The sequence below is a fragment of the Falco peregrinus genome, chromosome 2 (genome assembly GCF_023634155.1).
Source record: "Falco peregrinus isolate bFalPer1 chromosome 2, bFalPer1.pri, whole genome shotgun sequence".
NCBI classification, from domain to species: domain Eukaryota; kingdom Metazoa; phylum Chordata; class Aves; order Falconiformes; family Falconidae; genus Falco; species Falco peregrinus.
Window position 1 is genome coordinate 76,727,154 of NC_073722.1, and position 15,070 is coordinate 76,742,223.

At 41.1% G+C, this 15,070-nt stretch overlaps 1 protein-coding gene across 2 annotated transcripts in view; it reads right to left on the bottom strand.

Annotated features, from left to right (window-relative positions):
- The window catches only part of GATB (glutamyl-tRNA amidotransferase subunit B), a 43,082-nt gene that overhangs the window by 5,803 nt on the left and 22,209 nt on the right, over positions 1 to 15,070 (bottom strand). For both annotated transcript variants that reach the window (XM_055795486.1, XM_055795485.1), the window contains exons 6-11: positions 13,916 to 14,029; positions 12,743 to 12,827; positions 12,295 to 12,339; positions 10,142 to 10,331; positions 3,509 to 3,642; positions 2,968 to 3,046 (exon numbers count right to left, since the gene is read on the bottom strand). In XM_055795486.1, the coding sequence (XP_055651461.1) occupies positions 2,968 to 3,046; positions 3,509 to 3,642; positions 10,142 to 10,331; positions 12,295 to 12,339; positions 12,743 to 12,827; positions 13,916 to 14,029 (647 nt within the window). The remainder of the gene's footprint in view (positions 1 to 2,967; positions 3,047 to 3,508; positions 3,643 to 10,141; positions 10,332 to 12,294; positions 12,340 to 12,742; positions 12,828 to 13,915; positions 14,030 to 15,070) is intronic.

The following is a 15,070-nucleotide window of genomic DNA, read 5'->3' on the forward strand; positions in this document are numbered from 1 at the left end:
GGCTGCCACGGGCATCGTATCAAACATTTTGCAACTGGTGAAGGTGCCAGCTGACTGCTGTGCCTGAGAATGCTCCAACTGGAAACCCTGTCTGCAGTGATTTGCTGCCAAGGGGGGGAGGGAAGCAGCAGGCAGTACCACCCGAGGCAGTCCTGTGGGCATCTCTCCTTTCCGGCGATGGAAGCCTTGATGTCTGGCAGTTGTCCCTCAGCCTCCGACAAAAGTCAGGGGCAGGCTGGGTCCAGTCCTCCAGATGGTATAGCCCTAATTGTCAGAGCAGATGGTTCTGTTTAAGTTTGTGTACTGTACTCATTCCCCTGCTATCTATGCTAAAGTATGGGTGCCAAGTGGGTCTCCTGAAGTTATTTCTATGTGGGTGACCTATGCAACTGCAGAAGCAAACAAGCTCTGCTCTGTACCCTGCTACAGACCCCCGATGTGACGAGGGTGTCTGTGCCGAGTTGCTTCAGCACGGCTTTCAGCAGCGGGGATAAGTTTCTGCTTCCCTGGCCCAGGAAGCAGCCTCCTCCCACAACGCTGTAACTTTAACAAGGCAGGCCCCTCTGCCAGAGGTGTCCTCGCTGCCAGCCCCACCAACGAGGCATGAGGCCCCATCTCGGACATACTCCCCGTCAGGCTGATTTCAGCCCTGGGTGAGCAGCACTGGGCTTCAAAACGGTGCCTCTGGGGCGGGCCAGAGGGTGCGCCTGTGCGCAGGTCCCCAGTCCTGGACACACTCACCCCACAGCCCTGCACACCGACAGAGCTGGCAGCTGCTCCCCTTTCCACAGGCACGCTGGTCTGAAACCGCTCCGGAGACCTCTGGCGTAGGGTGCTATATTTGATGGCAAGTTGGGCGTGAGCTCTGTAATTACCTAAGTGGTAATTACGTAAGCACACAGTGCCCCTTCTACGGCATACGCATCCTACCATACAACGTTCTGTGTCTATAATCAGTGCTCACAGCTTTTATCTGCCCGTGTTTTGGTGGCTTATACAGCAGAGACCGAACACAAAACCTCTTAAAAAATTTAAACTGTTAACAGCTTCCTGCAGCGAGCATGTATGTATATGCATGTCTGCACGCTCACCCCATGGAACCCTTCCCATCCTTTCTCACTGGATCTGTCTCTACCACTGCAGCTCATTCTCCCCCACCCCAAGTGCTGCAATTCATCTGCTGTTGTGTATATATAGCCCTTTCTGCCCTCAGGCCATCCAGTACCTCTGCCTACTGCTGAGAATTGTTATAAACGTTTGTTATTCTTCTGACATCCAGGCAACCACAATACTCTTCTAAATGCGGCAAGGTTTCTGCAGGTTGATAGCATCGCTCAGGGATGGCAAACAGTACTGTTAGTTCACTGTGTCCAGTTTCAGAACGCCAAGGACAACACACACATTACAAGGAGTTGGTAATTAAACAAGAAAAGCACCTCTGAAATTCTTGACATTTCATAACCTGTCAGAAGTGCTGGCACACAAATATATCACAAGGGGAAAAACTCCTGTAGAAGAGCATTAGTACCCTGTCCCTGCCTCCACAGGGAAGCCACGAGTTAAGACTGGAGTTCTGAAGCTTCCCTTTCAAATGCAGACACCAAACTGATGGGTGTGCCATAACCCCCGCAGGCACAGAACAACTTTGCATTCCAATGCTTTTCCTGTTAATACTTTATCTCCTTTCTGAAGCTTTTACTTTTCCAGCCCAAAATTTCCAAATGCACATGCCTGAAGTCAGGCACTTAAATCCTTATTTATGACACCTGTCATATGCAGCTGGCTATTCCCAGAAGCAGACCAACGACAAGACCAACTTAATTGAGAACCACAAGCATCTCCAAAAAACAGAACAAGAAACCAGGAAGCTGAAGTGTCTCTTAGGGTGAAGAGCCACATTTGCAACAGTTACACTTGGTTTATAATCATGCAAAAAAGCCTTAACTGACTTCAATGCTATTCCAAAATTGTACTTGGATTAAATCAGTATGCGCTAGAAAGATGGAAACCCGCCCTTTGTTTTTCAGAGTTAGAAAAAGTTTGAAAGCTGACAAGGTAAGTGAAGTATCTTCACTAACAGTTTCACTGACAAACACCTGAGAAGAAACAGTCATTCAATGTACTTAGAGGAGGATAATAATTAATCTGAAAAGACAATGCACTCCACATAAATGAGTGGGTGACAATTTAAAATGAATGTCAGATTATTCTCTATCACAAAAAACCCTCCAAATTTTGTCTATAGACACAGCAGTCACTGTACCCATAATAAGCACTTCACGACTTCAGATACAAATCAGGAGCTGATTTTTCAGACTGTCCTAAACAAGGTGGTATCTCAGAAGAGGAAGAAACTAGCTTTACCATCAGTACTACTTGTTTGAAAGGTCCATAACAGCACTTGCTCAAAGAAGCAAGGATAAAAGAAAGGCCAGACCTCTCCACTTTTGACTCAGGGGTACACCAAAGCAGAACTCTTTCTACGAATACACTCAGGTGAATTATATCCCTTTCCACATGCTAATGCCTGGGAACATAGACCTTACTGTCCCTTAGTACCTAGTAACTGATGCTCTCAGCTTAACTGCAAGTCATGGATTAGCTCCTACTGACCCTTTCACTCGAGTCTGACTTGAACTGTGAAATTGAGATCTAGTGTCCAGTCTGTTCAGAAGCAGGATTTATTTCATTGTCTTCAGTTCAAACTGCTTAAATCTACTATTTGGCTTGTGCCCCGCTCTAACACTGAATATGCAAATATATCTACATTTATAGATTAGAGAATGTATACACACGAGGCATTTTCATCTATTATAGTACAGATACAAAACCTACCCTTTGTCAGCACTCTAAATAATTTCCCTTTAAAGCAACCGATGTACCGGTACACACCGATTATAAAATTGTTATGCAAACGGAATAAGCAGCCATAGATTCAAGTTATAGTAAAATCAAAAAGGTACTTACCTGCTTTGCTGCTGTAGAAGAAATATCTTTTTTTTCTAGAAGGTTCAAAAGGTCAGCCAGGAGAAAAGAACTAACTGGGCTAGGGGAAAAGGGGGGCAGAGGTTACCTCAGTGAATGAAGTGAAGTAATATATCTAGGCTACGAAGTGAAGTAATATATCTAGGCTACTGTTGCTTGCCTAAAGATCACACAATTTAGCATGACAAGCTAGTATTTTTTCCTCACGATACGCTATATTCAGCTTCAGTATTGATAGCCTGAATGTGTCTTACCACTGCCAGGTAAGGTAGACTTAACCAAAAGTCAGGAAGACCCTGATTACTACTCTTAACTACACGGTCCTCTTCTCTGCAAGACGTTTGGTTAACTTCATTCAGAATGACAGTGTCGAGGCCTCCATAGCACTGCCTGGCGTAACGTTAATCTGCTTCACAGATAATAACTAAAGTAGAAGCGAGCAACCAAGTGACACGATACTATGCACGGTATATGAGAAAAGGATCACTTCTGTTTCACCACCGTAGTAATCAAGAAGCCTGACCTTTCCTTTACTGTAAGGGAATGTTGTTTCAAGTAACTCAGCAGGTCATTTAGAATCCAGCCGATCACCTTCTTCGGCTTCATTTGGGTCTGCTTTACCACATTTTCATAGAATTCTGTTAATCCCTCTTCATTCTGTGTAAGAAAAGTTAAACGCATCAAAAGGATACCAGAGCACAAACACAATTAATTATACAATTATATTCAGAGTATAAATACTCAATCCTAAAGTAAACCTGGTTTGTGAATTTACTGCAAAGTCACAGGACTTTGGAGTGATTTTATTAACATAACAGCAAACAAGCTACATTAGGTCTAGAACAGATACATACAGCCTATCTGCCAGCCTGTCTGTTGCAACGGAACTTCCAATAAACCAGCGATCTTTTTTCTCTTAACTCCTCCCTAAAACAAGCATTTGGGGAGAAGCTTTCTCATCTTCTCATGTGTTTGAAGTATAATGCTAGAAAATATAATGCTGCCATCTTGCAGGCTGTCATGCTACCTTTCACCAAGAGGAGATTTTTCCTGAAACTGTCGACAGATATTTCACTCTTGATCTTGCAATCACTTATATTTGTTCCGGATTGAAGGAGTAAGTTTAGCTTGCATTCACCCTTCAATGACATGGAAAGGTCATACCCTAAGAAGCAGGGGTTTATTCTTCTCGGTTTTTTCAGAGAAGCTACGTAAGCTTTTCCACAGTGCCCTAAATGCTCAGAAGATACGACAGTAGGGGTTTCAATTTATAGCCTAAGTGAAATCTGAGATTGTTTTTAGAAGAACAGATACTGCAGAGTCTGTTGAACGCTGTGCTGTTTGTCATCAAGGCACTGATGGATCTTTTAAGTGCAGCACAGAACTCGTTAGGTCTGCTGAAGGCTGGTGAGATTCTCAGTGGCGGCTCCTACCTTTTCAGGGAGGAAGCCAAATCCAGCGTGCCACTGGACTTCTGCGGTGTGTGGCATAAATGCACAGGAGGAGAAGCCAGCTCTCAAAAGTTGAGAGTTAAGAGTTTAGAAACAGCCAAGGAGCTATTCTAAGTGTACTGTCATCACAGCAAAAACATTTCCCAAGCACATACTGACTGCAGCCGGATCACTAACAGTTCCAAGCAGAAAGACTGCAGGTACGCACGAAACTGAAGCCTGACTTTTCCACTCAAACACGTCCCATCCCATCAAAAGAGTCCCATTTGCCCTTCTTTTTAAAGGCAATTTATCACCATAGCGATACAGAATTTTAGACCTTCCTCCTCAAAATTTTCACAACACAAACTTCCAACAGCTCTAGATACCACATTTTTCATTGGTAATGATGTATGGCTTTTGAGAAGACTGCAGACAACTGCTCTCTCTTCCGTGAAACAGAAGAAAATGTACTTGGATTAATGGCTGATGTGCTGTAAAACTGGTGTGACAAAAATCAGACCCATCCCCTTTACCGTGAGACCAGTGAGCAAACAAACCAGGTTGTTCTCAGCCTCGGAAAGCCACTGAGGCCTTTTGTGAACCAAGGTAAACCTTGTAACTCCCCCTCGTTTTCTAACTAATATACACAGACATTAATTCCCTTTTCCAGTGTTTTTACAAATTTGACTAGCTGCTACTTCGTAATTAAATTATGTAAAATCTAAGGCTAAATAGACTAGAGGAAAAAATGTGGCTTAAAAAAAAGCAGTAAAGGAACGACATGATTACCAAAGTACAGTAAACTTGATTAAAAATCGCGTGTGTGTTAAGTGGAATTACTAAAATGATGCATTACTAAATACTGTACTCTTCCTAATTCACCTCAGGATTCAATAGCACAAACAAACACTGATTATTTAGACAGCAGGTTCCCTTCCACAAACACACCTGTCCAATTTAGGTAAGAAAAAGTGAGCACGTATAAATGCTGGTTCTTTACACATGCTGCAGAAGGTTTTACAAACACTCCAGGCACAGTGGGTCTAGTTATAACATCATGTACACAAAAACAATGTCTGCGGATGCCACACGTCTAAATGCAGGCTACACAACTCGGATGCAGCATGTCCAACGCTTCCATCATGTGGAGGCTACAGAACATATCTCTAGCAGTGGGCACATTCAGATTTCTGGATACCAACAGCCTGGCTAGAGCTACAGCTCTGACCCTGCTGCCAGACCTTTGAAAAATCAAGGGCAAACATCTCCAGCCTTCACATTTTACTCAGGGATTCCAGGCAGGAAGAGCAGAAAAGCCCAGGAATACTCAGACAGACTTACATATGCTACCATGCACCAAACCACATACTCACTACGTGTGCACAACCAGACATATTACCCAAAACTCCTCTGCATTTCGTTTTAGGTGTTTTTTTTTTTAAATGACTGACATTTTCTGTAGCCAGAATAGGAATACCCCGCAATGCTAGACTGAAATGAGTAAGGCAGAATGTCAAAACATCAAAATGACTGACAGAAATGAAACATTTTCTTTATTTTCTTGCCATATTAGAAAAATGTAGGCATAACTTGATTAGCTTCAATTTCTAGATACTGCACTACTTGAACTTGACTTTAATTTCTTCTAAATTTTGGTCAACTTTCTTCATGCCAAATTCACTCCAACTACATCTTGTCCCTTGTGACTGATCTGAGCTGAAAACCACTGCACGCTCCAGCAAGCTGGTTTACAGGAATGTTGACTGTTCTCCCTTAATTTTGAGTAACGTATTTTAACCTTCATAGAACGAAAGGCAGAAATATGGAATTACAGCACCGTGTTTGTGATCCAGGCCCGCTGAGTGCTCCCATTACACACCAAATATGCTGTAACTTACTCATTGGTCTCACTGGCATGGTACCTCGCATACCAGTATTTTAACCAGATGCAAACTTCCTTCTTAAACATGGTTTAAAATGATCATTTAATAGTACTGAAATGCAAAAAAAAAAAAAATAATTAAAAAAAAATAGTGGTGGAGTGATTTCAGATGCTTTTTAAACAAGTTTAAAACTATGCATTATCTTACAGAATAGCATGGGTACAATCTTTAGGGACATTGGGTCTGTAATGCAAAATTATGCTTTTAAAGACCACTGATGTTTCTCAAAGAACTGAAGAAACCTACATCAATGTTGACAAATAAAGTGTCATTTTCTGCTTTCTTATTCCCATTTTCACCACCACAGTGCCCACAATAACCAGCTGTGAGGTAACAACTGCTGCAAAAACGTGGAAGATTGTTTGGGAAAAAAAACCCAAACAGAAAAGCTGGCCTATTAAAGCAGACAAGCAGAGCAGTCAAAGAAAGTTCAAACTTTTTCCTAGAGCTTCTTACAAAATTATTTCAGTTCTAAAAATAAGCATAAATTCTCCTGCATACCAACGTGTATGAGGATGGCATGTCATAAACAAAATGGTCAAAACGGACTTCTACAGCATCTCACTTTTGACTGTTGGGAGGATTAACCAATGTAATTGTCCCACCAAAGCAATAAGCCAATGCCCAAGTGGAACAGCCACTTTTATCTGAGTAAACAGAGGAACAGTAAATGCACAGGAAGGCTTAGAATTCAGATGAGAAAGAAAATGATCAGACTGCTTTTTTCTGATGCTGTACTGTGACAACTGATCTAGTTTTCAGTTGGACCTCTCTGGACTTCAGCGTGCTTTTTGAAAACAAAATGTCACATTAATGTCTATGCCAATACATCTTATTTTTGTGACTCAGTAGGAAGCAAGGCACAAATATTACAATACCGTAACTGGCAAAACTGTCAGAGGTCCTTCTTGACTGAAGTATTTTCCAGCCTACCCGTTTACACACCAAAGCAGAAACTGCACGCAGAAACTGAGCACCCAAATACATGGAGTCTATGTGGCTCAAAGAATTGCATCTTTACGAATAAGAATGGTTCTGCATGAAGAAATCAGAAACTTCATTTATTTTCACAATTTATACCAAACTGTCAAAAACACAGACGCTTACATTTAAGAAATTTCAGATATAATAGGCAATGGTCTTCCATTTCAGTACATCTTGTAATTAGGCAAAGCAGGAGTCTCAGATTCTCAGCACTGCAGTACATACAGGCAGCTATTGTGTATGAGAATAAAGCTCATGAAGCAAGCTCAGAAACTAACTTGCATACTGAAGTATGGTATTGTTTTATTATAACTTTGGCGCATAATGTTTTCTCTTAACAAGTTGGCACAGAACACAGATTTTGCATTTTAGAGTCATCCCTTTACCACTGCCATTTATTTAATGAGCACTCCTGGGCGCTCTAACCTGAAAGAATGCTCATTAGATTTGTGCGTGCATCTGGCCCTATCAGCAATCTTCTGCAACTTCTGATGTAAGCTTAACACAGCAACAGACACACTGTTTTCAGATGAATTAAGGTTAACTAGTCTCCCAGTGAACAGGCAAGCAACTTTTATAGAGAGTATACATGCTGACATCGTAATGCACAATAAAAGAAGACCTGCAATGAAGAACGTGTTCACTTCATGCATTCAAATGGATGCATTATCTTATTACAAGCTGGATTGCAAATTTCAGCTTGGAGCTCATCAATTGTTTTTTACATTGCAAAAAGAAAAAAAATTAAAAGGGGAAAAGCAAAGGCAATAGTGGATTTCAGAGAACAGCTGGGAAGGGCAATTGATGAGGTAAATATATAGGGCTAGTTGATAAGAGAGAACAGAAAACACACAGCCATTAATACTAACAAAACTGAAAAATGCAAGTGGGATGATGGCAAGTAAAAGGAATAGGCGTACTGGGTCTGGCTGGGATGGAGTTTATTTTCTTAAGAGGGTGCTGTGCTTTGGATTTATGACTAGAGCAATGCTGACAACACACCAGTTGGCTACTGCTGAGCAGTACCTTTTCTTTAGCCCACTCTGCCCCCCACAGCGAGTAGGCCAAGGATAGGCATGAAGGTGGCCACGGGGACACACCTGGATAGCTAACTCAAACTGACCAAGGGTATATTCCATGCCATATAACATCCTGCTCAACAAGGAAAACAGAAAAGGGCATTTTGGGGGAGGCAGTCACTGTCATTGGTCAGAGACTGGCTATGCATCAGTCTACTTGTGGAAGTAGTGAGCAATGACATTTGCATCACTTTCGGGTGTTTCCTTTCCTCTTTCCTTCACTTATGTAAGTGTCTTTATCTCAAACCACAAGTCTTCTCACTTTTGTTCTTCCTGTTCTCTTCCCTGTCCCACTGGCAGGGGAAATGAGCAAGCAGTTGCGGTACTTAGCAGCTGACTGGGGTCAACCCATCACAGAGGGGGAGAAGAAAAAAAGTCATAAAAAAGTGTTTAGGACCTATCTACCCTTCTGAGCAGTGTTTATTTTAATATAAAAAAAATAGGCTGATGTGAAAAAACGCATGCACGGACAGGAATACTGGCTGCAAAATCACACTTTGCAGCTGTTATACAATGAAAGAGAAAGGTAAGAACTATTGACACCTCTTGGTGTTATCACCGCAGCCTCATGACTTTGATGAGACTTATGACTCATCTGCCCACCAAACAGTAAAAGATCTGCAACTCACTAAAATGGCACACCGCCACAAAAGCAGTTTTCTTAACAGCTTTCTTCAGAAGAAAGTACCAATTTTTTTCCTGTAGAATCAGCTTCTGTACAAGTGTATTAAGTTAGAGACACACAAAGGAGGAATATTAGGTAGTTATGTGCACTGTTCTCCCTCCATTTATAGTCAAAAGGAAAGGAACACCTCCAGAGGACAATTTAAGGTACTTATGGTTGCTCTGAATCTTACTCTAAAGAAGTCTTTTTCCTTCTGTCTCCACTAATCACAGAGGTAACCAAACAGGACACTGTCCTAGATTAACTAGCTATGTGAAATGTCTGATGTTGGGTGCATATACTAACCCCCACATAAAGTTACCGTTGGCAGAGATGATACAGCTTGTATTTAAGAAGCTCAAAGTCCTTTAAAATAATTTTGGAAGTCATGTGATTTTGCTGTCGCTTTCTTATTAATACCCATATTTCCCATGTCCTTTTCTTTCTCATCCCCTCTTCCGAACCTATCTCTGGTAAACTGCATTGTGAGGTCAAAGCTGATGTTGTACAGCCATTTGGTTTATTTACCAAAGAATAAGTCTGGTTTGTTTTGGTTTTTTTTTTCAAAATAACGTGGAAGCTAGATCAACAGGCACATGAAGCTGTAAGATTTAAACTATGGTGTTTGCTTCTGTGGTCAGGAAAACACATCTATTAATTCATTAAATACTGACAACATGTCCAGCCTTGTCCCTGACCCAAAGAGATGAAGAGCAGGCACTTGCAGACAAGGGTTTGTCAGCAGGAAGTTGTACATTTGTTGCAGTCAGTCACGGGTGCATCCATGTGTAGACAGACAAGATCAATATTAACTAACAGTTATTTGACTGCACCTTGCATGAGAAACACTTTTAGGCACACTGTGTATGGTTTCTTTTCCCCACTGTTCTACGTACATGGCTCCAAGGTAAAAAGTATGCACTGGACATATTTCCAAATAAAAAACATCCATGAGAACTGACAGCTGGTTAATATGACATTTGTAAATCTTTTCAAAAACTGTGCAACTTTGAAGTTTCTAGGCTTCTTTTAGCACTTGATCAATAGACCTACCAATAAGGTGAAGCTGTGTTCAGGAAGAATCCCATACTGTTCAACAAGCTTCTCTCTCTTCACACTGGGGAGGTCAGGAAGCCTCTCATGAATCCAATCAATATTTACCACTTGCTGATGGTTCATATTAGCCGGCAAAGATTTCGCATCGTACACAATCAATGGAGGAAGGTTTGGCTCTGGCATGAAGCTAGTAACAATCAAGAAAAACTGCTTTATAATAATTTTCAGTCAGAAGCTAAACAACAAGGAATACATTTTTGTATCACAAGTTTAAACTTACCTGGAAACTGTATTACTACTTCAATTAAAAAAAATACTAAAAATTTATTACATGGTATATCACTGTTAAGTAGTAAGAGACCAGCCCCTGAACTGCTGCAAAGCCTCTGTTTTCTTTATTTGCCACTGATTGTCAAAGAGTTGATGATAGAAAAGGGGTAACTAAAACAATTCTGCACCCAGAAAAATAATTTAAAAACTCATAAAACCAGTAAGAATAGATACGGAAACGATGCACTCCTTCTGGCATCAAGCATGAATTGTGGATCTAGAGAAAAATGGGAGTGGACTGGCAGGGAAAAACCCAGACTGATAGCAAGCTGCCAGAACTGATCCGGGCAGGTTGTAACCTTTTCCAGACTACCTTCAAAAATCTTGATGAAATGTCATGCTGTGCTAAAAGCAAAGTTACTGTGCTCAGCAGGGTGCACAGAACAAAAGGCTCCCTTAAAGAGAAGGCCAATTCAAACCACTCAAATAACTGTGATTGAAGCAGAAACCTCACTCTTACATGATCAAATGAGGGGTTCAAAAATATCAGAATAAAGAACATTGGGCACCCTCTACATTTACTATAATAATTTCTGTTTCAAATCTGCCTAAACATAGATTTTAAGTTTAAAGTATAATGTGCAGTAAGTTACAAAAAAATCTGAAAAACCCAGTTTAATACTGATCATAATCCTAGTAGTAGTAATAATCTTTCTGTCTTTATGTGAAATATCTTAAGACTCACCAGTTTTGCCTAGGTTTTAAACAATTTTATTTTGTATTTGTTCAAATTAGTCTTGTTAAGCCTCATGCCAGCCCCTACCACAATAAGGAATTCACAAAATGATCAGGACCTTTTCTGCTGCATTTCTACAAACAGTAATTTAAAAAGCAGATTTAAATTTAAAGTTTGTGGGATGTTTCCAAAGTTCTTGGTCTGCTCTAGTAAGATCAGTGGTAGAATATACACAGATTTAATGACCACAGATTCTGCTAAGAGGCTCTGAAAGTTCTCCATCTGGGAACTGAACTCCAGGAGTAACAGGAAGACTGTTTCTGGGATGCAAAATTAGGGAACTCCTGGGAGGATCAGCACTAAGGTGGCTGGAAGCACGGGAGGAGGCAGAGGGTGCACAGAGCAATCAGCCATCACTCAAGTGCATCACTCTTCCCCACGCCATCCAGGCACCAGTGCGATGCCTTCCGTGCTAGGGCACTAAGTACTTGTTCCCAGCAGTGTTGCTTCCCAACAGGACGCATGTCTTGTCCACTCGCCCTCCGGCTAAATCCTTACGCGGTGGCTGTTTACGGTTTGATGGCTGTCATCTCACACTGGTGGAAGGCAAAAGTACTTATCAAGGTAACATCTTCATCAGGTCTACAAAGATCTTCAGGTAGAAGCCTGCCTATGAATGCTGACATCTTTTCATAGGAGTTAGGATTTTCAAACAGTGATAGTGATCTACGATCACAGAATTTAAGCATGGAGAGGCAGAGCCTAGTATCTGAAAATCGTTTCCTTCTATTTACTTAGAGCAGGAGCAATGCTTACCTCAGAATATTCTTATGTTTTATGACAGGCATTCTTAGAACACGCTTGTACTGGCCACAAAGTAAACTTCACCTTACTCACCTTGAGCTAACATACTCCAGCTTAGTTTTTCGGAAAGATTTATGGGTTTTAGCAGAGATGAGACAGTTCTAGATGTGAACTGCTCAGACTAGCACTGATTTTGATAGCACTCCTCCCCTTCCAGTGGAAGGTACACTCAAAATACATACTATGCTGACTAACTTTACATGCTCATTACACTGACTATACTTCAGAAATGAAATAAATTCTCAGTTCTTGAAATGTTATTAAAAAAATATACAAATACCGATAATCCTGTTTTCCTTCTTTGTCTCTCATTGGTACAGTGCACCTAAAATAAAAACAAAACAAGTAAGGTGTGGTCCTAACATAAGAGGAAAACTACTAACATGTGCCAAGCTGTACATCACAGAATTAGCTTTATGGCAAAAACACAAACCAAAAACTTTGCCTCATGAAGATTAGAAGAGCTTCTTAAAGCCACTTCAAAGAATGTGTGTATGTAAGAGGGCAGTCATTTTCACACAGACACTGCCTGATGTAGCACACAATGTGTTGCAAAAAAGCCTCAACTTTAAGAATAAATCACTACCTGTGAGGAGACTACGCTTGTGAACACCAGCTTTAGAAGACAGAAATTAAGCTATACTATGTTACCTCTCGTATCATGTCCCTAGGTATCTATGGCACTCTAAAGCTGCTATTCCTGATGCTCCTCCAAAATAAAAACTCACCCAAGCTTGGAATCAAAAGCTCTTGTTTCATTCAGAATTGTTCCTCCATTTTCAAGTTCCTCAATTTGCCTCTGTATTTCATAGTCTGACAGAAACAAACGAAAAAGGCAGTAAGCTTTTTATACTGCACTATTAGCTTGTGTACACTCCACTTTTATTTTTCACTAATATGCAATAATGGAATAGGGTTTTTTGGTTTTAACTTTAATGAAATCAACAGCAGTAGTTACAGGCAGAACTATCAGTCACTGTCTCTCTCTCCAGCACTGTTTTCTTCTTTGCACGTTTTCCTCATCTTCTTTCACTCCCTTTAAAAATAGAAAACATTTCCTCCTAGGCACTGCAGCCAAGCCATACATTCCTAGTGATCTTCCAATCACCCAATTGAGTCTTTTTTTGAAGATGTAATAATCATCCTTTCTTGCTCATACCCAAGCTGCATCTGAACTTCATACACACCACCTACCTACCGTACTCAGTGGAAAGCAATCATCTACATTGGAGAACACAAAGCTACTGCTAACCTATTTCGGTACTAAGCATGGTAGGCATTGAATCAGCTGCTTTACTCTTCTTGCAGGCAGCGTAACCTCTGCAAGAAAACAAGAAAACAGACTAACATGGCTGCTATACCCAGAGTACCTCATACTGAGATTTATGTTGTCAGGGAGCAGCAAAAGCAGTGCTGCTCCATAAGGAGGGATAAGCCAGGAGCCAAGGGTGACCAGAGCACAGGCAGGACCCTCACTGTCTGGTGCAGTTCCACTAGTTTGGACAGCGTGGGCAGAGGCATCGGCCACTAACAGGGTCCACTGACAGTCAAGGTGAGGGGATGAGCTGCATCCAGGGTTCACCCAGGGAGTTCAGGCAGAAGCAGCAAGAGGTAAGTCCAGAGACAGGACGGGGAACAAGAGTACAGAACCAGTCTAAAGTCCATCAGGAGACAGGACTGAAAACTGGCACACCTGTGATGTAGCTCAGGCAAAGTCTGAAGACCCCAGCCTGAGCTTAAATTGGACTCCTGGACTCACAGGCAAGATGCACAGAAAGGACACCCAGGTGAAACTAGTCAGGGCATTTAAGGCCAATTAGTGCACTCAGGAGACTGACATATTCATGTCAGATCACATAAAATATCTACAATGCTCTTATAATGAAGCAACCATCATTTACCTACTGCTTTTGCCAGGAATCGTATACTATTGATATTCTTCACTTCGGTCCTCACTCCATAAGGCTCTCCAGGGTGATGCACGGAAACATTGGCATCCACTCTCAGCTGACCCTCTGTAAAAGGCAATTTTATCAACAGAATAGTGTGCCCTGTAAACTAGAGTAAAAACCTTGGCATGCATTAATAAACTGCATGTTATGTGCAGACCATTACTAGCAGGCTTCTATATGTTCAGAAAGGAGTAACAACAACCTCATTATAGCTGTCTGTGATTCCATCTCAAGCCAGTGCCTAAAATAATTCAAAATTTTCTAAGTATATGACTACTTTTTTTTTTTTTAAATATTGCTCGTAATTCCTCTCAGAGAAAATTGGACGGTGCAGTGCCACGCAGATCCTCTAAGCTACATAGTGAAGAAAGATTCTGATTCACAGCTCTTAAATAAAGGGCAGAATTAGACAAGCAAAGTGGTGGATTGTGAGCTTCCATTCCTCTAAAAACAGCACAGAAATAAGTTTTGGAATTACAATTTGATGGATATATACTCCTTCAGCATGGAACACAAGAACTCAGAGTTATGTTGAACAGATTTACTAAGGTGTTCTCAGAAATTTACAGCTCAAGGACAAAATGTGAGAAGTAGTGGATTTTTTGGTAATTTTCTTCTTCACTTTCAAGAAACTGCAATCTCTACGTCCCCACGCCCCCGGCCCCCAGTTTCCAAAACTGCCAGAATCTCAAACTGAATACCAAGTTATCTATAAAAACACTGCGCTTTTAATGACTCAACCACAAGCAACTTGTATCTTCCTAAGTTTTGTCCCTCTAAAGGCATCCCTTCTGAGTAGAAAAGGCTTGACACAGTTGATCAACTAACAGAAGAAGCTGTATTAAAAAGAAACATTATTTTTCCCATATTGCACAGTGAACATCTGTAGCCTTCCTCTTTTTTTTTTTTTCTCATTCCAATTTCAAATACAGATAAACAAATGCTTACTGTTTAGATACAGTAGCATTACGAAAGAGCGAAAAATAGCTCAGTTAAACCTGTGAAGACAGCTAGAGATTCAGAATCCATTCCAGTCAATAAATGTAAATTGCCCAGAGGCGCCTTGGTATGCTTTGTAAAAGCAGGCTGCATGATAGCACACCA